This window comes from Amblyraja radiata, chromosome 18 (assembly GCF_010909765.2).
Source record: "Amblyraja radiata isolate CabotCenter1 chromosome 18, sAmbRad1.1.pri, whole genome shotgun sequence".
Classification (NCBI taxonomy): Eukaryota; Metazoa; Chordata; class Chondrichthyes; order Rajiformes; family Rajidae; genus Amblyraja; species Amblyraja radiata.
Genome location: NC_045973.1, coordinates 26713273 through 26739111, shown reverse-complemented (window position 1 = coordinate 26739111; position 25839 = coordinate 26713273). Strand labels below are relative to the sequence as shown.

At 44.4% G+C, this 25839-nt stretch overlaps 1 protein-coding gene across 2 annotated transcripts in view; it reads left to right on the top strand.

The window, feature by feature from the left end:
- LOC116983283 (host cell factor 1-like) overlaps positions 1-25839 on the top strand; it is a 64292-nt gene that overhangs the window by 34956 nt on the left and 3497 nt on the right. The window contains exons 16-24 of one of the 2 annotated variants that reach the window (XM_033036970.1): positions 503-615; positions 2612-2870; positions 5420-5580; positions 8727-9120; positions 14213-14515; positions 17607-17725; positions 22313-22453; positions 24146-24334; positions 24883-25180. In XM_033036970.1, coding sequence (XP_032892861.1) covers positions 503-615; positions 2612-2870; positions 5420-5580; positions 8727-9120; positions 14213-14515; positions 17607-17725; positions 22313-22453; positions 24146-24334; positions 24883-25180 — 1977 coding nt within the window. Of the gene's footprint in view, positions 1-502; positions 700-2611; positions 2871-5419; positions 5581-8726; positions 9121-14212; positions 14516-17606; positions 17726-22312; positions 22454-24145; positions 24335-24882; positions 25181-25839 lie in introns of both variants that reach the window. The other variant, XM_033036969.1, reaches the window with a different exon arrangement.

Below are 25839 nucleotides of genomic sequence, written 5' to 3'. Positions count from 1 at the left end.
TAAGATCTCATGTTTGACTTGCTTGCTGGATTCCAGGTGGTATTGAAGTTGTCTCTGCAAACATGGGCCAGTGGATGGTAGCAAGAGGTTTGCAAGATTATTAGACAACCTACTCAAACATATCTGACATTGGGGAAAAAAGTGACAAGGGGCAAGGTTGAGTTATCATGCACTGACAAATAACTTTGTGTAAATATATGATGTCTACCAGGGAGAAATAGTAGATAGCCAGGAGATCTGGGACCAGCCTGATCCCACCAAAAGGCTTGGTACAGGGTCCACATTGTCACAGAACATGAGTTTGTTCCTATTGGTTCAGGTGTCCAGCCAGATGAACAAAATGGAGGTTGACCAAAACTTACGGGGGGGGGAAAATCGACAAATATTTTTAAAGGGTCTTGGGGCACTTTGATTTGAATGCAATATTTTTATTTAGGATTAGAATTGATTGTAACTTGTCCTTATGTTATTTCTATTGACTGATTTTTAACTTGTTTCTTAGATGTCAATACATTGGGGACAATGGGCACCACACTAGCAGGAGTGTCTACTGTATTGCCCACCCTCAACACTTCCATGGCAACCCTTGGCACCATCACCAACCTTGCCGGGCAGGTAATCGGTGTATCCTCCAATACCTCTCAGAAACTCACTGCCGTAACTGGAGCCACCTCCACAGCTCCCATCATTGCTCTTCAGGTAGGAACGTAACCAGAGCTGTTTCACTGCATTCTACACTCTCATCCCATCACATCCCATTTTGTTCTGAGCTACAGCATTAATTCATTTTCCAAATGAATCCATAATCCAGTTGGAGATTCATGTAAGGCTGGATGTTCTGATGCGGAGAACACCTGCAGAAACTACAAAGTGTGGAATATATCAACCTCCCCAAACCTCACAGGAGATTAGACAATACCATTTTTTAATTGAAAAAACCTTGTTTTAATTTGGACTGTGAATCGAAAGTTGGATTTTACCAGCAACATATTCCTGGAGTCATAAAACTTTATAAGAATAGTACAGCACAGGAACAGGCCCTTCGGCCCACAATGTCTGTGCCGAACACGATGCCAAGTTACACTAATCTCCGCTGCTTGCATGTGATCCATATACCTCATTGCCTGCATATCCATTTGCCTATCTAAAAGCCTCCGAAACCCACTTAAATGTAAAGTAATTGAAATAAACTCTGCACCCTAGATGTTGGTCTGGCTGTTTTAAGTGTTCAAATCCCCCAGTTCAATGAGTTTTATTGATTAAATACCAGAAATATCAACTACCTTAGTGGCACGACAAGTAACATAGAAATAGAATCAACAAAGCGTGAAATAAATGTTAAGCAAAGTGGTGGCAAGAACGAGCATTGGACCACTTATTTCTGCACTCACTCATCCTGACAAACTGTTACAGTGCAACCAACGAAGCTTGGTTATAATAATATACTAACTTGAATGTGGAGCCAGAAGATGCAGGCTTGATCTGCCATCTTCCCTGCCAGCAGACATTTCTCCCCATCTCAGTATGTAATGAGGCCCAGAATCGCAGGTACACCAGCTATGGTCATTCCAGAGAAGGATTAATCTGCTTGTCCACAAGCTATTGACATTATAAACTGAACATTGGTTTCCAATTCCTTTTGCATTTCATTCTTTTCCCCTCTTTCATCCCCCCCCCCCCCCCCCAAATAAAGCAACAAAAAAAACAACATCATAACCCCTTTTTGTGACATTCTCAAAAAATTGTTGGTCACATTTCAGCATTATATACTGTGCATGTTATTGTGTGTTTGCGCACTTACATGTGGCCCTGCATGGTTCAGGGATAATTTAATGATAGGCTTTTTGATTGTGTTTCAGTTGAGCCCAGTTCTGTTCCTGCATTTATCCATATCTGCAGGTTTATCAGGTGCACTTGCTTGTTTTCATTCCGAGTGAATAGCCAGCCATAACAGAGTAGATAGCTGAGCCCACAGTCTGATATTTGCATTTCATATCATTGCATGCAATGCATTTTCTTTTAGTCCAAAAGCACCTACATCTCTAAAACGGGTGCGCGGCAGTGCTGAGAACTATATTCTGCACTCTGTATCTTCCCCTTTACTCTACCTATTGACTTGATTATATTATGTATAGTATGATGTATACATTGGTACGTGTAAAAAAAAAACCTAGCCATTTATCAAGCCTATTAAGTAAAGTCACTTCTCAGTTTCTCCTATTGGGTTAAAATAGTTGAAGTGCAGTGACTAAACAGTTAGAGATGCTGCGTCACAGCTCCATAGACCCGGGTTCAATTCTGACCTCGGGTGCTCTGTGGAGTTTGCACGTTCTCCCTGTGGGTGTCCTCCAGTTGCTTCAGTTTCTTCCCCACTTCCCGAAGACATACGGATATGTAAGTTAATAGGCCTCTGTAAATTGCCACTAGTGTGCAGGGAGTGGATGAGAAAGTGGGATAACATAGAACTAGTGTGAACGGTGATAGATGGCCGGCGTGGACTTGGTGGGCAGAAGGGTCTTTTTCCATGCTGTATTTCTAAAATTAAAAAATAGTCTTTGTGAGATATTGTCTTTATTTGCCCATCTCTCACCTTTGTCTGAAATTCTTCCAGCCTGCTTCTGAGCCGAACAGGGTGACAATCGTGGCTGCTCCCAGTGGCGTGGTGACACAGCAGGCCCAGCAGCTCGTGAACTCGGGATCCACTTTGATCACAGCCTCTCGGCCTTCCACCGTAACGTCAGAGACTCAGACCCAGCAGCTCAAGCTGATAGAAGCACCAGTTAGGTGTTCGAATCCTCCACATGAGACCATGGACACTAATACCACCAATACGTCTACAACCACCACAGCAAACATTGCGGCAAATCAGGGTGAGTGCACTCAAGGAATCAGGGTGTTGGGACTAATACCAGACACAAGGAACCAGATGCTAGCTCTGTCACGTTCGTTGGATCACAGAGCACAGGGTCAAGCTATTTGGCCGACCATGGTCTCTCAGGTAGATTATTTAACCCTTTAACAAGGCAACAGCAAATTTCAAGAGTCAAAGTCAAGTCAGGTCGCGAGGAGACACAGAATTGCAGATGCTGGTTTTCAAAATAAGACACAAAGTACTTGAGTAACTCAGCGGATCGGGTATCTCTGGGGGATTTGGATAAACGCTGTTTCGTATCTGAAGAAGATGCCCCAACCCGAAACGTCACCTATCCATGTTCTCCAGAGACTCAGCCTGACTCATTGAGTTACTCCAGCACTTTGTTCTTTTTTCTGGGGGGAAATACAATTGTTCATCACGTTACGATGAACAATAGTAGTATTTAGCTCGGTCTCCATTTAACTGAATGGTGCAACAGGCTGATTGTTAAATGGTTTCCTTATGACTTCAGGTTTATTACTTACCTCGTGTTTATTCGTTGCATGTAGGTTTTTAATGACGTGTATTTAGGGCGATTAATTATCCAATGAGAGGCCAAATTATGAAGTTTGATTCCTTTTACTTTTAATTATGAGAAAGCTTTGCAGAAATTAGGGTTGAATAGGTAATTTGACCCTGGCCCACCAATCAGTAAATGATTGTCTATTTCAATTCACTGAGATAGACACAAAATGCTGGAGTAACTCAGCAGGACAGGCAGCATCTCTGGAGAGAACGAATCTCCAGAAATGCTGCCTGTCCCGCAGAATTACTCCAGCATTTTGTGTCTATCTTCAGTTTAAACTGGCATGTGCAGTTCCTTCCGACATACTTCAATTCCCTGTACGGCATTCTCAAATCCCTTGACCACATTAGCACTAAGAAACATATCTACCTCCTTCTAGAATATTATTAATCGTGGCCTCCACTGCCTTCTCTGTTGTAGAATTCCAAAGGCTAACACCATCTGGGTGAAGACATTTCTCCTGAGCTCTGTCCCGAATGCCTTATCCTGTATCTTGAGATTGTTTCCTCCACTTCTCCAGCCATAAGGAATATTTGGTCTGTTTCATTATGTTAGAATTTTATGAGATCCCCACACTACCGTGCACATAAGCCTAATCAATAACTCCCACCTCATCTGTTGACCCTGCCCTCGCAGAATTTTAATCTGCTAAACCACCATTACACTCCCTCCATTGCAAGAATGTTCTCTCCTTAGATCAAGAGCCCAAAGATATACTGTACACGTAATTCCAAATGGAATCTTATCAACGCCCTGTACAGCTACACAAGGCATCTTGCTACTGTAGTTCAATATATCACTTGCCTTCCTGTCTGCTAACTCCACCTGACCTGCTTCTTTACAACGACTGGTGCACTTGTTCACTCAAGTCTGGTTGCACCTTCCATTCTACCAATCAATCACCATTCATATAATGTGACTTTTCTTCCTACTAAAGTGCATCTGCTCATATTTATCCACATTATGCCGCATTTGCACACTTGCCAAACTTGTGTAAATCACATTGGACCTCTTTGCATCTCCCTCGTGCCTCATGTCCCCCACCCAATCTTACTTCCCCATTCTCCACACTGTGTCTGCTGTAAATTGTAAACAGAAATATCATATTCAGCGCACAACATGCCAATTTATTCTGCTGACACAAGAAACTGTAGATGCTGGAATGATGAGCATAGCACAAAATGCTGGAATAACTCAACGGGTCAGGCCGCATCTGTAGAAGGAATGGACAGGTGACATTTTGGGTTGGGGCGCTTCTTCAGACTGAGACTTTATTCCTGCTCTTGGTGTGGATGCTGCTGTTTATGTTTCATTCCTAATTGTATCGTATCGTATGGGAACTGAGAAGGGGGGTGGTTGAGAGTCAACTGCATTTGCCTGAACTGTAAAGGCAACAAATTTCCATTCCCTAAGCTACACTACCGAACCAAATAGGGCTTTCATAACAATTAAGTGATGCTATGGTTATCATTAAAATCAAGCTTGGATTGTTTTCCCTGGAATGCCGGAAGTTGAAGTGAGACCTGATATAAGTATATAAAATTATGACAGGCATAGATAGAGTAGATAGTCGGAAACCTTTTCTCAGGTTAGAAATGACAAAGATTAGAGGACATAGCTATAAACCAAAAGGGGAAGGTTTAAATGAGATGTGCGGGACAAGTTTTTTTTAATCATAGAGGGCAATGGGTGACTGGAACGTGCTGCCGGGGATAGAGGTGGAGGCAATTACAATAGTGACATTTTAGAGGCTTTTAGACAGGGACATGGATAAGCAGGGAATGGAGGGATATAGATCCAGTGCAGGCAGAGGAGATTAGTTAAGCATGGACGTGGTGGGCAGAAGGACCTGTTCATGTACTGTACTGTTCCATGTTCTGTTACAGGTCTGCAGTGTGCTAAATTAAATCTTAACATTGAAGCCATGTCTAACCTAATTTTCTGTATCTCCGACATTTTCCCTTCTCTGTATTTTGCAGTCCAGCCTACCGCCTTGAATGCACAAGGCCTCCCTGAAAGTGTGCACGGTGAAACTGCGACAACAGGAACAAATAACACCGCAACCACTGCTTCCACAGCTCAGAGTGGCGCAGTCACCACGGTAACGCAATCCACACCCGTGCCTGGCCCCTCCACACAGGTAGGAAAGCTGTGATCCTGCACAAGAAAAGTGCTTAAACTCTTTAATTAAATAATTTAATTTAGGCGTAGCGCAACAGTAGAGTTGCTGTCTTAGAGTGCCAGAGATCCGGGTTCGCTCCCAACTACGGATGCTGTCTGTACGGAGTTTGCATGATTTATCTGTGACTGCGTGGGTTTTCGCCCGATGCTCTGGTTTCCTCCCACATTCCAAAGACATCTAGATTAATTGGCTTCTGTGAATTGTCCCTAGTGTGCAGGATAGAACTAGTGAATGGGTGATACACACAAAATGCTGGAGTAACTCAGCGGGACAGGCAGCATCTCTGGAGAGAAGGAATGGCATCTGCAGTTCTTTCCTACACATAGTTTATGGATGAACATTATTCGGCGTGGACTCAGTGGGCCAAATGTCCTATTTCCACGCTGTATCTCTTGAGACTGAAATTGATTCTAGCCTGGCACTTCATTATTTGACAATGTTGTACTGTCAGCACCAGCCTTCAAATAAGATATATGACCGTGTTCTCCAAGTAAAGGAGATGTGCAGAGCAAGTTTTTTTACATAGAGGCTTTTACACAGCGGGTGCCTGGAAAGCACTGCCAGTGGTGGTATTGGAAGCAGATACAATCGTGCTGTTTAAGATGCTTTTAGATAGGCACATAGATATGCAGGGAATGGAGGGATATGGACCATGTGCAGGTGAGGAGATTAGCTTAACTTGGTGTCATGTTTGACACAGACTTTCTGGATCAAAGGTAGACACAAAGTAACTCAGTGGATCAGGCAACATCTCTGGAAAAAATGGATGGGTGACGTTTCGGGTCGGTTCTGAAGAAGTTACTGAATTAATCCAGCACTTTGTGTCAATCTTTGGTATAAACCAACATCTGCAGTTCTTTGTTTCCACATTGTGCACTCAAGGGCCTGTTCCTGTGCTCTACTGTTCTATGAAAGTGAGCATTGCTCAGGATTGGGTCAGCAAACACCCTTGTGGGTTACATTAGGATGTAGACAATGGAGTATTGAAGTAAAGTCCACGTTGGAAGCCTCTGAGTTATGCTCTAGAATGGCATTCTGGTGATCAATGAGGTACAAATAAGAATTTTCAGCAAGTGGATTGAAGGAAGAGTGGCATAGTTGTGCAGCAGTAGAGTTGCTGCCTTACAGCGCCAGAGGCCCGGGTTCAATCCTGATTATGAGTGGTCTTTACGGAGTTTGCTCGTTCTCCCTGTGACCGCATGGGTTTTCTCCAGGTGCTTCGGAATCCTGCCACACTCCAAAGACGTACAGATTTGTAGGTTAATTGGCTTGGTAAAATTGTCCCTAGTGTGTAGGATTGTGCTAATGTACAGAGATCGCTGGGCTGAAGGGCCCGTTTCCACGCTGTATCTCTAAGGTCTAAAGAAGGATTTAACATTGGAGGTGCGATTATGTGATAATTTAGAAACAATCCCTCAACCAGAACTAAACTGAAGAAGGCAGCAAGGTGGAATTAGTGACAAGACTTTGGGCATCCCTTAGACTTGCTGTCCTTACCTTTCACCCTTATGTTAAAATGTTGTCCCTAAACTTTCACCGTTTCACTGATGCCATATTCAATGATATTAAAATCAGTCTTCTCCCAATTTGAGACTTTAATTCCCAGACCATCCTCTCTTTCCAAAATTGCATTGAGCCCTATCTACAAAATATTCTACCCGTGACACTTCAGCCACTAGCCTGGCTAAATTCCCTAGTCCACTGCTGCCCCATAACCATCTCGGACTATCTACATACTGGCTTAAAAAACGTTTGAAATGTTAGAATTCCACCTCTCCCTCCATTTAGCCTTTCACAGGAGCACGATCACCATGGTAGATCAACAGAAGCGCATATCAGTCAGTGTTAGTTGTCTGTATATATGTTCCCACCATGATTATATTACTAAATGTGCTGATTTTGATTACAAGCATGAATTGTACGGAAGGACACAAAATGCTGGAGTAGCTCAGCAGGTCAGGCAGCATCTCTGGATGATAGGTGACGTTATGTGTCGGGACACTTTGGGTCTGAAAAAGGCTCTCAATCCGAAACATCACCTATGCATGATCTTGAGAGAAGCTGCCTCACCCGCTGAGTTAGTCCAGCATTTTGTGTCCTGTAGAAGCATTAATCAGCATCTACAGTTTCTTGTTTCTAAATGTTTTTTATTGTCTTTTCTTTGATATGAATGATTTTCATTCTTATCTTCCTATCTTCCTTCCACAATTGGTTCCATGAACCAGTGCTCCAAAACTTAGGTACCACTAATATTCCCGGCCCCCTCAATTCCTGTACAGTTTTGAGGAGCTGACAAATAGGCACTTGAGATTTCAGCTCTATTTCCTCGGGGATATTTCCTGATGCTTTTAACAAGTGTGTTGTGACTAATTTACAATTAAAATAAAATCCATGAGATGATTAAGAGCAAAAAGTTGAAATCCTTTATCTAGAGAGTCAAAAATGTTTGATTGTTATGTTCCAATAATGGAACAATGACATTTTTGCTGCAATTTAACAGGCCCATACACATGGATAAATATATAACAGTCGATAGGACTATAAATTAATAGCCATAATACTAGGTAATCATAATAGTGCAAAACTGGTCTACAGTGCAACCAAATACACAGTCCTTAGAAGATCATAGTTGCTGAGGTTAGTGTTGTGCAGTGTTGAAGAGCTTGATGGTAGCAGGGAAGATGCTGTTCTTGAACCTGGAGGTCACTTTTCAGCCTCCTGTACCTTCTTCCCGATGGTAGCAGCGAGATGAGAGCATGGTGTGTGGGTCTCTGATGATGCTGGCTGTAATTTTGAGGCAGCGCCTCCTGTAGATCCCTTCAATGGTGAGGAGGTCAGTACCTGTGATGGACCGGGCAGTGTCCACCACTCTCTGTAGTCTCCTTCATTCCTAGGCATTTGAGTTACCGAACCAGGCCGTGATGCAACCGATCATTGTGCTCTCTATCGTACACCCGTGGAAGTTTGAGAGAGTATTAATTGAAATGCCAAATATCCTAGTTTGTGTTGGGATTAATTTACAATTGAAATGAAATCTGGTTCTTCAGTGTCACAATGAGATGGTTAAGAGAAACCACTGATCGTTTATTTTTGTCTCCCCACAGTCGGTCCCGTTGCCTGAAGCTCAGTCTAACAGTGGTGTGCAGGGTTCTGTGGCGACGGTGGGCCACACCACTCTACAGATACTGCCTCCGAACTCATCAGCTGCAGCGGAAAACATGGAAGTAACCCCTCAGACAGCAGCAGAGGGTGTCCCGATGCCCAGTGCCCCAGCTGTGCAGGCACAGCCCACAGTCAGCCTGCAGCAGGAACAGCTCCTTCCCCCTCGTGAGCTGCTGGCAGACAGTCGGCATGAGACCCTGGGCGAGCTGGGGCTGTCCCCTGAGGAGCTGGCAGTGGCGGCTGCCGCTGAGAAAGCAGCCCGCCTGGCCGTGCTAGAGGAGGAATCCAGGGCAGCAACAACAGCAGCAGCAGCCCTGGCATCTGAGGAGGCCGCAGGTAGGCGTGTGCTGCGTGACTGGGCGGCAGGTACTACGCACAACACCGCACCATTAAACATGACTGCACTAGAGTAGGTGCACAACTGTCCTAACATTAATTTAGACAATAGGTGCAGGAGTAGGCCATTCGGCCCTTCAAGCCAGCAGAGCCATTCACTGTGATCATGGCTGATCATCCATATTCAGTGCCCCGTTCCTGCCTTCTCACCATATCCCCTGATTCCGCTATCTTTAAGAGCTCTATCTAACTCTCTCTTGAAAGCATCCAGAGAATTGGCCTCCACAGCCTTCTGCGGCAGAGAATTCCACAGATTCACAATTCTCTGGGTGAAAACGTTTTTCCTCATCTCCGTTCTAAATGGCCTACCCCTTATTCTTAAACTGTGGCCCCTGGTTCTGGACTCCCCTAACATCGGGAACATGTTTCCTTCCTCTAGCGTGTCCAATCCCTTAATAATCTTATATGTTTCAATAACAATCCCTCTCATCCTTCTAAATTCCAGAGTATACAAGCCCAGCCGCTCCATTGTATCAACGTATGACAGTCCCGCCATCCCGGGAATTAACCTCGTGAACCTACGCTGCACTCCCTCAATAGCAAGAATGGCATTCCTCAAATTTGGAGACCAAAACTGCACACAATACTCCAGTTGTGGTCTCATTATAGAACTGCAGAAGGACCTCTTTGCTCCTATACTCAACTCCTCTTGTTATGAAGGCCAACATGCCATTAGCTTTCTTCACTGCCTGCTGTACCTGCATGCTTACTTTCAGTGACTGATGAACAAGGACCCCAGATCTCTTTGTACTTCCCCTTTTCCCAACTTGACACCATTCAGATAATCTGCCTATGTTTTTGCCACCAAAGTGGATAACCTCACATTTACCCACATTAAACAGCATCTGCCATGCATCTGCCAACTCACCCAACCTGTCCAAATCACCCTGCATCCTCATAGCATCCTCCTCACAGTTCACACTGCCACCCAGCTTTGTGTCATCTGCAAATTTGCTAATGTTACTTTGAATCCCTTCATCTAAATCATTGATGTATATTGTAAATAGCTGAAGTCCCAGCACCGAGTCTTGCGGTACCCCACTAGTCACTGCCTGCCAGTCTGAAAGGGACCTGTTAATCCCTAATCTTTGTTTCGTGTCTGCGAACCAATTTTCTATTCATGTCTGTACCCTATCCCCAATACCATGTGGCCTAATTTTGCCCACTAATATCCTATGTGGGACCTTATCAAATGCTTTCTGAAAGTCCAGGTACACCACGTCCACTGGCTCTCCATTGTCCATTTTTCTAGTTGTTACATCCTCAAAAAATTACAGAAGATTAGTCAAGCATGATTTCCCTTTCGTAAATGCTGACTTGGACCGATCCTGTTACTGCTATCCAAATGTGCCGCTATTTCATCTTTTATAATTGACTCCAGCATCTTCCCCACCACCGATGTCAGGCTAACTGGTGGATAATTCCCTGTTTTATATCTCCCACCTTTCTTAAAAAGTGTGATAACATTAGCTGCCCTCCAATCCATAGGAACTGATACTGAATCTATAAAACATTGGAAAATGATCACCAATGCGTCCACGATTTCTAGAGCCACTTCCTTAAGTACCCTGGGATGCAGACCATCAGGCCCTGGGGATTTATCAGCCTTCAGTCCCATCAGTCTACCCAACACCATTTCCTGCCTAATGTGAATTTCCTTCAGTTCTTCCGTCACCTTAGTTCCTCTGGCATCAGGGAGATTGTTCGTGTCTACCTTAGTGAAGACGGACCAAAGTGCCTGTTCAACTCGTCTGCCATTTCCTTGTTCCCCATAATAAATTAATCTGTTTCAGTCTTCAAGGGTCCAACTTTGGTCTTAACTAATTTTTTCCTCTTCACATACCTAAAGAAGCCTTTACTATCCTCCTTTATATTCTTGGCTAGCTTACCTTCGTATCTCATCTTTTCTCCCCCTATTGCCTTTTTAGTTATCTTCTGTTGCTCTTTAAAAGTTTCCCAATCCTCTAGCTTCCTGCTCATCTTTGCTATGTTGTACTTCTCTTTTATTTTTATACTGTCCCTGACTTCCCTTGTCAGCCACAGTAACCCCTTACTCCTCGTGGAATCTTTCTTCCTCGTTGGAATGAGCTGATCCTACACCTTCTATATTATTCCGAGAAATACCTGCCATTGTTGTTCCACTGTCATCCCTGCTAGAGTATCTTTCCAGTCAACTTTGGCCAGTTCCTCCCTCATGGTTCCATAGTCCCCTTTGTTCAACTGTAATACCGACACTTCGAATTTTTCCTTCTCCCTCTCAAACTGTAGCTTAAAATTTATCATATTATGGTCACTACCTTCTAATGGCTCCTTTACCTCGAGTTCCCTTATCAAATCCGGTTCATTACCCAACACTAAATCTAGAATTGCTTTCTCCCTGGTTGACTCTAGTACAAGCTGTTCTAAGAATCCATCACGGAGGCACTCCACAAACCCACAGTCCAGCACCAACCTGATTTTCCCAGTCTACCTGCATGTTGAAATCTCCCATAACAACCGTAGCATTACCTTTGCGACATGCCAATTTCAACTCTATATTCAACTTGCGCCCTATCTCCAGGCTAATGTTTGGGGGTTGTAGATAACTCCCATTAGGGTCTTTTTACCCTTACAATTCCTCAGTTCTATCCATACTGACTCTACATCTCCTGATTCTATGTCACCCCTCGCAAGGGACTGAATTTCATTCCTCACCAACAGAGCTACCCCACCCCCTCTGCCCACCTGTCTGTCTTTTCGATAGGATGTATACCCTTGAATATTCAGTTCCGAGCCCTGGTCCTCTTGCAGCCATGTCTCTGTAATTCTCACAACATCATGCTTGCCAATTTCTAACTGAGTCTCAAGCTCATCCACTTTATTTCTTATACTTCGCGCATTCATATATAATACATTTAATCCATTACTCCCCTCACCCTTCACATCGATTCCTATCCTTTCCTGAGCTTTCTGCCCCGTTAATTCTCGTGTCTTTCGTAACTTTTCTTTTACTTTCTTTCCCTTTAACTCCATCCTTATATCTCCAGTTTATCTCCACCCCCCCCCCCCCCCCCCCCCCCACTATTTAGTTTAGACATATTTTCACATAGCGTGGGCATGGAGCATTGGGTGTGATTGTAATTCCCTCCTAAATCAGTTATTTAGACCCCTGCCATCGTTCCACTAAAACACCTGTTCCATATATACTTGCCTAACACCAATCTTGCATTAATTATCTATTGCCCTTTTGAAGAGACATAGCTTTTCCCACATTTTGTGGATATAATTCCAGTGCGGCTGCTGTGCATTCTCCTTGACACCTATGTATCTTTAGATAGACACAAAATGCTGGAATAACTCAGCAGGTCAGGCAGCATCTCTGGAGAAAAGGAATAGGTGTTGTTTCGGGTCGAGACCTTTCTTCAGTCTGAAACCAGCATCTGCAGTTCCTTCCTACACTAGTGTACCTTTCCTGGGGTATGTTACTAAAGCCAGGCATGGAACAGACAGAGTCCGATGCGATGCACAGTGCTGAAACGTGTGAATTTTGAGCACGGTTACAGGGTACACACTCTGTGGAATTGGATACCATTGGAGAGAATTTTCACTACATTTCGGTACACGTGACAATAAACAATGCAATACAGTACAAAAAGGATGAGTGCAGAATTGGTGATTGCTGGTTTCAAATTAGTTCCCATGCCAGACACAAGCAGTGATGCAAGTTGCAAACCTCTAATACTGGAATGAGGCCATACAGAGGGGCTTTTCCCTGCTTTAAGCCAGCGGGTTGAAGTTAACAGTTACTGACGCAGTGTTTGAGTAACTCAGCAGGTCAGGCAGCATCTCAGGAGAACATGGAAAGGCGATGTTTCGGGTCAAGACCCTTCTGCAGACTGATTTAAAATTACCCGAATCAGTCTGAAGAAGGGTCTCAACCCGAAATGTCACCGATCCATATTCTCCTGAGATGTTGTAGGAAGGAACTGCAGATGCTGGTGGATACCAAAGATAGACACAAAATGCTGGAGTAACTGCAGGTCAGGCAGAATCCTTGGAGAAAAAGAATAGGTAACATTTTGGGGTCAGAATCCTTCAGACTTGCTTTTTGGGTCAGAATCCTTCTTCTAAAGAAGGCCTCCGACCCGAAACGTCACCTATTCCTTTCCTCCGGAGATTCTTCCTGACCCGATGAGTTACTCCAGCATTTTGTGTCTATCTTTTCCTAAGATGCTGCCAAACCTGCTGAGTTACTCCAGTACTGTGTGTCTTATTTTGTAAATCAGCATCTGTAATTCCTTGCTTGTAGATTTAACTGTTACTGAGCTGTGGTTGGGCATCCTTCACTCTGGAAAGTTGAGATGATGTGCAAACACATGGTTCTGAAAATGTTTCCAGCATGCACAAGTTGCATTCTCTCTTCACCCAGCTGTGTGTTTGCCCTGTACACCGGCAGGAGTGAGTGAGGGATAAGTGAAAGAGAAACTATTGGATTAGGAACCAGCAAATGGCATTGCGTGCCTCTTCAATCATTGTAGCCTTGTATTCTTCAGTGTAGAATGGTCAAGAGCATCACTACATCCATTGCTAATTCTTCTGGAAGATTGTGTACTCAAAATATTAACCCGTCTACTGTTCCTTATCTCTTTCATATGTTTTTTTAAAAAGACACAAAGTGCTGCAGTAACTCAGCAGGTCAAGCAGCATCTCTAGAGAATTTGGATAGGTGACGTTTCAGGTTGGGACCCTTCTTCAGACTCCCTCAGACACCTGAGTCTGAACAAGAGTCCCAAGCTGAAACATCACCTAGATGTGTTCTCCAGAGATGCAGCCTGACCCACTGAGTTACTGCAGCACTCTTGTCTTTTTTTTTTTGCAAATCAGCATCTGTAGTTCCTTGTTTCTCCTCTTTAATATGTTGACAGACATTTCCACCATCCTTGGATTTTCTTTTGTGACTTTGTGCCTGGTGAATGACTAGCCAATTTGAGTGCACATTGATCTTATAACTAACTCAAAACTGCAGCAATTTTCTCCCTTCTTTAAAATACAGCGAGGGAAGAGCCCATGGAAACCTCATCAGCAGAGTTGGCAGCAATACAGCCCTCAAAGCTTTCCCACCAGGCTCTGCAGACACTGGTGTCCCTGCAGTCTATTGTACCGTTAGCTGAACTTGCACAGCAGGACATAGAAAGAGCAGGCCAGCAACAGGCTTCAGAGAGCAACCAACCCTCCGGGATAGCAGAGGCCCTAGCACCAGCAGATAGTCTCAATGATTCTACCTCGGAGACCAATGGGCCTCAGGAACTGGCCAGCACTGTCTCGAGTGTTCAGCTGCCCATTCTGAGAACCACGGGTAAGTACAGCAAAAATAAACTCCCCATCCCCCGCTTCTGTTTCCCTACAAAACCCTGTCCCCTGTATCCTAACTCATTTGTGCATAAACCTCTGCACGCTGATCTTACACTGGCGACTGCTCCAATTTAAAAATTCTCATTCTGTTTTTCAAATCCTTCCAATACCTTTTCCCACCAACATCCTCCCGTGCACTTTTATTCCCCTCTCTGCCTCTTTAACATCCTGCAGCTTTATAGATATCAGTAAACCTTCTTTGGCTTCTTCAGTACTTCTTATTTTTGACAGCTCCATCTTCAATTGATAGATCTCCCCCTCTAAACTTCTCTGCCTCACTAACCCTCTTCCTCAGTTCTTAAAGCCTATCTATCATCTATCCTTTTTTAATAAGCTTTATATGTTTTGAGTGAAGGATCTTTTGTTGTCATGGTAAGTTGAAATTTGATCGGTAGTTCTCGATCCACTTTCCATGGGGCTGTTTTTGCATCTCATAGTGTTCTTTGTGGGATGCAGCCACCCAACTTACTTCTAATGCATCCTTTGTAAATGATTTGAAATGTTTATGCAATGTAAATCAATATTAAAGTAATGTAACCCATTATTGCTGTCAAATGTCTACTAAATACCAGGACTCGAGGGCTTGAGCTACAGGGAGAGGTTGTGCAGGCTGCAACTTTATTCCTTGAAATGCAGGAGGCTGAGGGGTGATCTTATAGACTTAAAAAAATCATGAGGAGAATAGATAGTGTGAATGCACAGTCTTTTATCCAGGCAGGAGAATCAAGAACCAAGGGCATAGGTTTAAGGTGAAAGGGGAATGATTTTACATGAATCTGATGGGCATCTTTCTCACACAGAGGGTGTATGGAACGAGCTGTCAGACGAAGTAGTTGAGGTACAATGACAACATTTAAAAGACACTAAAAGTACACAATAGGAAAGGTTAGAGTGATATGGGCCACCAACATGGGCAAATTGGATGAGCTTACATGGGGAATTTTGGTTGGGATGGGCTGAAGGGCTTGTTTTCATGCTGCACTCTGTGACTCTAAATGAACAAATCAAATACAACAATTGTTAAAACAAATCTAGGATGGCATCACATGGGTCACCACAGTCTGCAGATTGAGCTATGGGCTAAGATCCATTGGACTGGATAAACCAAGGTTGTTTGGGGATGTGGCCAAAGATGTTTCAGCTGTTCAGACGCACCCTGGCTCGTTGCTGCCGATGTTTCATAAAGTGATTTGCTAGAGCTTAGTCACACAGCACATAAACTGGCCCTAGGACCCATGTCGATCATGTTATCACAAATAAACTTGTCCCATTTGCCTACATTTGGCCCATATCCCTCTCAACCTTTCCTATCCATGTTCTTGTCCAAGTGACTTTGAATGTTTAGTTTAGTTTGGAGATACAGCACAGAAACAGACCTTTCAGCCCGCTGAGTCCGTGCCGACCAGCAATCCCTGCATACTAACACTATCCTACACAAACTAGAGACAATTTACAATTTTACCGAACCCAATTAACTTACAAACCTGCACTTCATTGGAGTATGGGAGAAAGCCGGAGCACCTGATGAAAACTGATGCAGGTCACGGTAAAACGTACAAACTCTGTACAGACAGCACACGTGATCAGGATCAAACGCGGGTTGTTGGCGCTGTAAGGCAGCAACTCTACCGCTGGATAAAATCCGTGCATTCACTCAATCTATTTCCCTCATCAAAACAACACAATACGCCAAGTGTGGCTTCACCAGCATCTTGTAACATAACATCCCAACTTCCACACTTAATTCCCTCACTGATGATCTGGGAAGATAATGTGAATGCACAATCAATTTTGCAGCAAGCTTCTGGAAGTGTGCCTCGTGAATTAAGTGGGGCTTTTGCAACAGTCCAGCAGTTTTTGTGGTCGTTTGTCCTGACGTAAACTGGTAACCACTTCACAACTTTACCATGAACTTTTGACTGTTCATTCAATTTTGTGACCACAGTACTAATGTTTTCTGACATCAGTGAGTAGGAAACTCCCATGAATGCTCTCGTGATTCAAAATTCTGTATAACTTGCAAATAGGTATCCATCTTGTTTTTAAACTGGAAAAGGCAGCTCTAAATTCCTAGTTTTAACCTGGAGGAAGCTCATATTTAGGGTGCAGTCTACTGTAGGATTGACCCATCATGACAGCAGTACAATCATTCCAAGTCTTGAGGCTGCATCTTCATTTACACTATTCCCAAACTGGACTAACAAAGGTTCTTAAATTTGAGTAAAACACAAATTGCTGGAATAACTCAGCAGGTCATGCAGCATCTGTGGAGGGAAGAATAAGTGACATTTCAGGTTGGGACCCTTCTTCAGACTAATTTGGGTCTTAACCCTTCCGCGGTCTGAAGAATGGTCCTAACCCGACATGTCGTTCGTCTGTTTCCTCCACAGACTGCTAGGTTGCTCCAGCACTTTGTGTTTTGCTGAAGATTGCAGCATTGGCAGGTTTGTGTGTCTCTGTTTGAATATTACCCCGCTGACATATCGCCACCACCCCTGGCAGCATGTTCCAGGCACCCACTACTCTCTGTGTGAAAAAAAAACTTGCCATACAATCCTCTTTAAAATTTTCCCCTCTCACCTTAAGGTATGCTCTCTTGTCTTTGACATTTCCGCCCTGGGGAAAAGATTCTCTTTACCGTATCTATGCCTGTCATTATTTTATATAGTTCTATCTAGGTCTATAATTCTTCTAATATGTCTTTTTTTAATCAAGCTAACCTCCTATTCTAACATCGCCTTGTGTGGCTTGCTCTCCTTTTTTTATTCAGGACCACGTGATGTAGTTTGGGATGTTCTTTTTGTTAGCTAAAAAAGGTGGTGTATGAAATAAAATTGTTGACAACATGTATGAAAGTGCACAATGTATGATGAACATGGGTTTACACCTTAGGAACATATATTACTTTGCACTGAATGGCCATTTTATTATCGGAGAGCAATATTAAGAAACCACAGCATGGGAACTGAGCCCCGAGTCTTTTGAAATGCAGTTTGAGAGGGATATTGACTGGTGCTTCTTTCTTTGTGAAACAGGTCTGGCCCCATACACTTCTCTACTGACACCAACAACCAACTCCGTTTCCAGCCCTGTGAAACTGCTGGCGGCCACTGCTTTAGCTCAAGTAGCCAACGGAATCGGACTTGCTGCATCGGTAAGTACTCCTACGAATTCCTGATATAATTACGTTCCTTGTTGACTGGATGCGGAGCAGAGGAAGCATTCTTCGCGGATCAGCTATCCTCCCCCTTCCATGATCTAAACCCATGCCTTTGAGTCCCTGTAATTGAAGTTTTCATGTTCCCAACAAATCCGTCTTGATACAATGTGCATACAGCACGGAAACAAGCTATTCAGCCCAACTCATCCATGCTGACCAAAATACTCAATACAAGCTAGTCAAAAGCTAGAACATGTGCAATTTCTGAAGCAAAGTCACTTTTGTTTAAACCAAAGGTAGACACAATGCACTGAAGTAACTCAGTGGGCATGGAGAAAAAGGATGGGCGACATTTCGGGTTGCGATCCTTCTTCAGGCACCTATGGAGTCTGAAAAACTAACATGAACGGGTGACCAATTTATGTATGGAGAATGGACTCCATGGGCCAAATGGCCTCTTTCCATGCTATATCTCAACTTAATTAAACAAAACATTGAGACTATACCGTATTATCAGATTATATTACAGAACTAGAAGGACTGGCATTAATATGCTCGATAGCTGTAAGCAGTATTTGTAATCTTAAATTTCTGGCCCAGATTTTATCTTGACATTCCAGAGAGGCACTGTAAGACCAAAATGTAATGTGTTTCTAAGAGCAAGCTGAGGGCTAAGTCAGCAACTGATGCAGTATAGATTCTCAGAACCATCCTTGCAATATTAACAGAATTGTGGTAAATTATTTAGGTTACCTGCAGAAGGTGTCAGTAATGGACTATGCAATGCAGGAATGTGAGCTGTAATTTGAACCAAGCAATAAACGAATTTAAAAAAAGGGACATAAAATGCTGGAGTGTAACTCAGCGGATCAGGCAACATCTCTGGAGAACATGGATAGGTGACATTTCAGGTCAGGGTACTTCTTCAGACTAGGTTTCCTGTATGCGTCAAACATTTGTCAGATTTGAGAACAGATAAAGTGGCACAGCAGTAGAGATGCCCCTTACAGCGTCAGACACCCAGTTCCATCCTGACAATGGGTGCTATCTATGCAGAGTTTGTACGTTCTCCCTGCGACCACTGGGTTTTCTACGGGTGCTCTGGTTTCCTCCCACATTCCAAAGATGTACAGGTTTGTGGTTTGATTGGCTTCAGTAAAATTGCACATTGTCATAGAAAACTTCATAGAAAAATAGGTGCAGAAGTAGGCCATCTGGCCCTTCGAGCCAGCACCATCATTAAATATGATCATGGCTGATCATCTAAAGTCAGTACCCTGTAACTGCATTTTCCCCATAATCCTTTGATTCCTTTAGCAGTGAATTGTCCTCCACTGCCTTCTGTGGCAGAGAATTCCACAGATTCACAACTCTCTGGGTGAAAAGGTTTTTCCTCATCTCAGTCCTAAATAGCCTTATTCTTAAACTGTGACCCCTGGTTCTGGACTTCTCCAACATTGGAAACATTTTTCCTGCATCTAGCCTGTCCAATCCTTTAAGAATGTTATATGTTTCTATAAGATATCCTCTCATCCTTCTAAATTCCAGTCAACACAAGCCCAGTCGACCCGTGTGTGTAGGATGGTGCTAGTGTACTGGTCGGTGTGGACTCTGTGAATCGAAGGGCCTGTTTCCGTGCGGTATCTCTAAACTAAAATAAAACTAAATACAATGCCAAATACCTTTAATGCTGGAGTAACTCAGCGGCACAGGCAGCATCTCTGGAGAAAAGGAATGGGTGACATTTTGGGTCGAGACACTTCTTCAGACATGTCAGGGGAGTGGGTGGTACAGAGATTAAATGTTGTTGGAGACAGTAAGACTGGTTGAAGAACTGGGAAGAGGGAGGGGATGGAGAGAGAGGGAAATCAAGGGCTACTTGAAGTTAGAGAACTCAATGTTCATACTGCTGGGGTGTAAGCTACCCAAGCGAAATATGAGGTGCTGTTCCTCCAATTTGTGCTGGGCCTCACTCTGACAATGGAGGCCCAGGACAGAAAGATCAGTGTGGGAATGGGAGGGGGAGTTAAAGTGTTGAGCAACTGTGAGATCAGGTAGGTTTAGGCGGTCTGAGCGGCGGTGTTCAGCAAAACGATCGCAGAGCCTGAGCTAGGTCTCGCCGATATACAGGAGTCCTCACCTGGAACAGTGGATACATTAGATGAGATTGGAGGAGGTGAGTAAACCTCTGTCTCACCTGAAAAGACTGTCTGGGTCCTTGGACAGAGTCGAGGGGGGAAGTATAGGAACAGGTGTTCCATCTCCTGCGGTTGCAAAGGAAAGTACCTGGGGAGGGGGTGGCTAAAGAATCCCTAAATAATGAGGATATCTCCGATGACCTGGTATGGAACACCTCATCTTGGGCGAAGATGTGGCGTAGACGGAGGAATTGGAAGCAGGGTGGTAAGAGGTGTAGTCTAGATAGCTATGGGAGTCAGTGGGTTTGTAATTGATGTCAGGCGATAGTCTGTCTCCTGTGATGGAGATGGTGAGATCAAGAAACGATAGGGAAATGTCGGAGATGGTCTAAGTGAATTTGAGTGCAGGATGGAAATTAGTAGTAAAGTTAATGAAGCCAAATACCTCGAGATGCTTTACTGTATTAAATAACTTTGTAAAAGAGTGAAAACGTCCAATGTGTGTCAAGTCAAGTGAAGTCAAGTTTATTTGTCACATACACATACGAGATGTGCAGTGAAATGAAAGTGGCAATGCTCGCGGACTTTTGTGCAAAAGACAAACAACCAAACAACCAAACAAACTATAAACACAATCATAACACACATATTCTTTTACATAATAAATAATGGAAGGAAAAACGTTCAGTAGAGTTAGTCCCTGGTGAGATAGGCGTTTACAGTCCGAATGGCCTCTGGGAAGAAACTCCTTCTCAACCTCTCCGTTCTCACCGCGTGGCAACGGAGGCGTTTGCCTGACCGTAGCAGCTGGAACAGTCCGTTGCAGGGGTGGAAGGGGTCTCATGATATTGTTGGCTCTGGAGTTGCACCTCCTGATGTATAGTTCCTGCAGAGGGGCAAGTGAAGTTCCCATAGTGCGTTCGGCCGAACGCACTACTCTCTGCAGAGCCTTCTTGTCCTTGGCAGAGCAATTCCCAAACCAGATGGTAATGTTCCCGGACAAGATGCTTTCCACCGCCGCTGTGTAGAAGCACTGGAGGATCCTCGGAGACACTCTGAATTTCCTCAATTGCCTGAGGTGGTAAAGGCGCTGCCTTGCCTTACTCACGAGTGCTGAGGCGTGTGATGCCCATGTCATATCCTCGGAGATGTGGACTCCCAGATATTTAAAACAGTTCACCCTATCCACAGGATCCCCATTTATCCTCAATGGAGTGTACGTCCTCGGACGATGTGCCCTCCTAAAGTCCATGATCAGCTCCTTCGTTTTTTTGATGTTCAAGAGGAGGCTGTTATCCTGGCACCAGAGTGCTAGACCAGCCACCTCCTCCCGGTAGGCCTTCTCGTCGTTGTCTGAGATCAGGCCCACCACCACAGTGTCATCAGCAAACTTAATTAATGAGTTGGAGCTGAACCTAGCCACACAGTCATGTGTGTACAGGGAGTACAATAGGGGGCTGAGGACGCAACCCTGGGGCGATCCTGTGCTCAGGGTGAGGGACTTCGATGTATTCCCTCCCATCTTGACTACCTGGGGCCTGGCGGTGAGAAAGTCCAGGACCCAGGCACACAGGGAGGTGTTGAGCCCCAATTCCATTAGCTTCCCGGCCAGTCTGGTGGGGACTATTGTGTTGAAGGCTGAACTGTAGTCTATGAACAGCATCCTCACGTAGCCCCCATTCTGGCTGTCCAGATGGGAGAGAGCGGTGTGCAAGACCTGGGAGACCGCATTGTCCGTGGATCTGTTCGGACGGTATGCGAACTGCAACGGGTCCATGTTCCGAGGGAGGAAGGCGCAGATGTGTTTCTTCACCAGCCTCTCAAAGCATTTCATGACTACCGAGGTAAGGGCCACCGGACGGTAGTCATTCAGACAGGCTGGGGAGGCATTTTTTGGTACCGGTACAATGATGGATTTTTTGAAGCAGGCAGGGACCACGGACTTGTCCAGGGAGAGGTTGAATAATGTAGTGAGCACTGGAGCTAGCTGCATAGCACAGGACTTGAGTACTCGCCCCGAGATGCCATCGGGGCCTGCAGCTTTTCTCGTGTTCACCCGTGTCAGAGCCCTCCTCACGTCGTGCTCGGACAGCGAGAATGTGTGCACATTCCTCCCTTCAGCTTCGGTAGCCAGCCCGCTGGCGGTATTGTCAATAGTCGGCAGACCTGGAGTGGTGTTGCCCCTCTCGAAACGAGCGTAAAAGGAGTTCAGGTCATCAGCTAGGGAGGTGCCGGCACTTGCGGATGAGGGAGGGGTGCTCCGGTAGTTGGTTACAATCCGTAGCCCCTGCCACAGGCTTCTGGCTGTTTGTGTACTTACACCTTTTAAACAGAAATGGCTCAAAGCAGATCTAACAATTAACCATAGCTGGCTTGCTCAGTTTTATTGTCTTTTGTGAAATCCAAAGCTGAATACTTGGACTGACCAACATTTTAAATTTAGAAACAGGATGCCCCTCCTGCCCAGCCGAAGCCAACAGCCAGGAAAGAAGCCAATCAGTGGTACGATGTTGGCTTGTATAAAACTACAAACACAATGGTGGTCTCATATTTCTTGCCTACAGAGGGCTCTCAAGGAGAAGAGGTAAGATAAATCTTTCCCCAAGAGAAACATTTGCGCCTCTTCAGTCCTCCAGCATCACTTCATATCTAAGTAAGGTTGGGATATAAAGACCAGTGCTGCCACAGTTTATGCCTACAGCTACTCCGACTTGTAATGCATCCTGTCCAGAATTGTGATTTGCAATCTGATTTGTCAACCTGCTTTTCAGGGAGCATCCCTTTTTCAAATCTTATCCTCCAGCTACACTCTCCACCTTTTAGTTAAGAGTGGGTTTTTTTGTCATTTGTCCCGAAACAGAACAATGAAATTCTTACTTTCAACACCAGCACAACCGATTTTCAAACACAGTACTCAATAGATAATACAATAAACAAACAAAAAAAACAAGGTCAATAAATGAAAAACCGAATATAGTGCAAAATCAAAAAAAAGCCCAAAGTCCCTAGTGCAACCCAGGCAATTTGTAGTTCAGTTTAGTTGGAGTTCGTAGTGTTCAATAGCTTGATGGTTGTGGGGAAGAAGCTTCCTAGACTTTATCGTTTTCAGGCCCCTGTACCTTCTTCACGCTGACAAGAGTGAAATGAAAGCGTGCCTGATGATGCTGGCTGCTGTTTTGAGACAGCACCCGATAGAGTCCTTCAATTGTGGGAAGATCGGTTCCCGTGATAGACTGGGCAATGTTCATTGTTCCCGTTCCTCCAACAAGTATACTGCTACTGCTCCTCTGCCCCTTGGATTGGTATTTCTTTTGGACCCAGATCAGTCCCACCTTTCCGCTTATTAACTGTTTTTTTTGTTATTTATTGCCCTTTTAAGTCTGCTGCAAATCTATTCGTAGACTTTCTCTGTGAACTTTTTCCCACTTTTACTTCTGCTCTGAACTTCCCACATTGATCCTAGTTTTGCACCTTTCTCTGTTCAGTCTTGCTCTCTTTTGTTTCTGTTGTCTGGAATTCCTGTGAGAATTTATCAACATTGTACAAACTCATCCTTTTATAGACCCACTAATAGTGAATGTTTATTCTGACAGACTCATTAATAGTGAACGTTTATTCTCATAGACCCACTAATAGTGAAGCAACGTCAGGAGTGCAGGTTTTCAAATGTATTACTAATTGGAAAGTAAATTCTTCTCTTCAACGGGTCATTTCAAAGGAGAGCTTATATTTACTTACACAACCCCTCAAAGAAACATAGCTTGATTCAGTTGGACATGCTCTTGACTGCTGTAAGCTAATGAGTTTGATCTCCACTGTAGGATTGTGCGCATTACCAGCCTGACTACTCAGTCATGTATATAGGAAATGCTGTTAGTCGCAGCTGCCACACAATTTTACATTTTTTATTGAATTAACCTACAATCCTGCACTTCTTTGGAATGTGGAAGTAAACCGGATTACCCGGAGAAAACCTATGCGGTCACAGCATCAGGACCTACAAACTGTGCAGACAACATCCATAGTCACGATCGGACACGGGTCTCTGATGCTGTAAGGCAACAACTCTACGGCTGCGTTACTATGCCGCCCATTATCTATGAGCAGCAAGTAAGAATGTAATTGTCCTGTTGTCAGTACATATGACAATTAAACACTCTTGACACTTGTGAAAATTCAAGAACTTTTACCACCTGAAAGATTTGGGGTCAGTAAACACTCAGTTGTGAACATGAGTGAAATCGTTAAAAAGATCTTGTATTTTTGCCTCACTCAGGATGGAAGTGGAGACAATATCCCAGACCACAGCAACCGGAAGACCATGAAACTGCAGTCGGGCACTGCCTATAAATTCCGGGTGACAGGAATAAATTCCTGTGGACGGGGTGCATTCAGCGAAATTTCGGCATTTAAGACTTGCATGCCTGGATTCCCAGGAGCACCATCGGCCATCAAGATCAGCAAGGTTTGTATCAATCAGTGCAAACCAATTTGTTAACATGAATCCAAACTTCTAAAGAGAATTGCTATGTAAATGGATCCCTGTTCTCGTGGTCTTGCACAGCTCCAGTTTTGCTTTGGGTTTTGAACCAATAATCCCATTCCCAGAGGGATCCCATTTAGACTCTGAGCTAGATTAGTCCCAATAATCAGATTCCATTTAGCTTTTGACTAGACTTTAGAGATACAGCGCGGAAACAGGCCTTTTAGCCCACCGTGTCCACGCTGACTAGCGATCACCCAATACACCTGTACACCTACAAACCTGTATGACGTTGGAGTGTGGGAGGAAACCGGAGCACCCAGAGAAAACCCACGCCATCATAGGGAGAACGTACATGCTCCGTACAGACAGCACCTATAGTCAGGATCGAACCTGTGTCTCCGGCGTGGTAAGACAGGAACTCTACCACACATCACTATGCCGCCCTTGGTCGTATTTGAGGGACAAGAAAAGTTGTATTTGAGGGCCAAATTCAATTGATGTTAATTCAGGCATCTTTTGTTTTGTAGGTAGCTGAAGGTGCACAGCTCTCGTGGGAGCCTCCTGCCGTCACCTCCGGAGTCATTATCGAATATTCTGTGTATCTGGCACTTCCAGGCTCACAGGTAGCAGATCCCAAACCCGTGGGGACTTCGCATCTCCTCTTTGTCCGTGTTTACTGCGGGCCAATTCCCAGTTGTCTTGTGTCTTCAACCAACCTGGCAAACGCGCACATCGATAGAACCACTAAGCCTGCAATCATCTTCAGGATAGCAGCAAAGAACGAGAAGGGATACGGACCAGCCACCCAGGTCCGGTGGCTGCAAGGTGAGATAGATTCGAGCATGGCTGGCATGACCAGGGCGGGAGAGGTCTTTGATTATGTAGGCTGCATGAAATGTAGATGGAGTTGGTTATTACAGATGACTCATTGTCACTCAGAGCTTAATGTTGCATCACACGTTGAATAATGGAACAGTGATGTCCTTCAAAGTTTACACTTTAGACATTTATACTTTAGAGATGCAGCGCAGAATAGGCCCTCCGGCCTCTTGAGTCCAGGTCTGACCAGCAATCACCCCGCACTATCTTACACACTAGAGACAATTTGCAATTTGACCAAAGCTAATTAACCTACGAACCCGCACATCTTTGGAGTGTGGGAGGAAACCGGAGCACCCAGAGAAAACTCAGGCAGGTCACAGGGAGAACATACAAACTCTGTACAAACACCACCCATAGTTAGGATCGAACCCAGGTCTCTTGGCCTGTAAGGCAGCAACTCTACTTCTGCACCACCATGCATCCAAATAGCAATAAACGTTGCGGGTTTGGGAGATGCCGTGGGAGTAGCTGGGGACTGGAGTTTATAGATGGTATGCACAGACCAACCATAGTTCTGGTGGTACAGAAGGGGGATTGGGTGCCAAGTCAAGTCAAGTTTATTCGTCACATACACATACGAGATGTGCAATGAAATGAAAAGT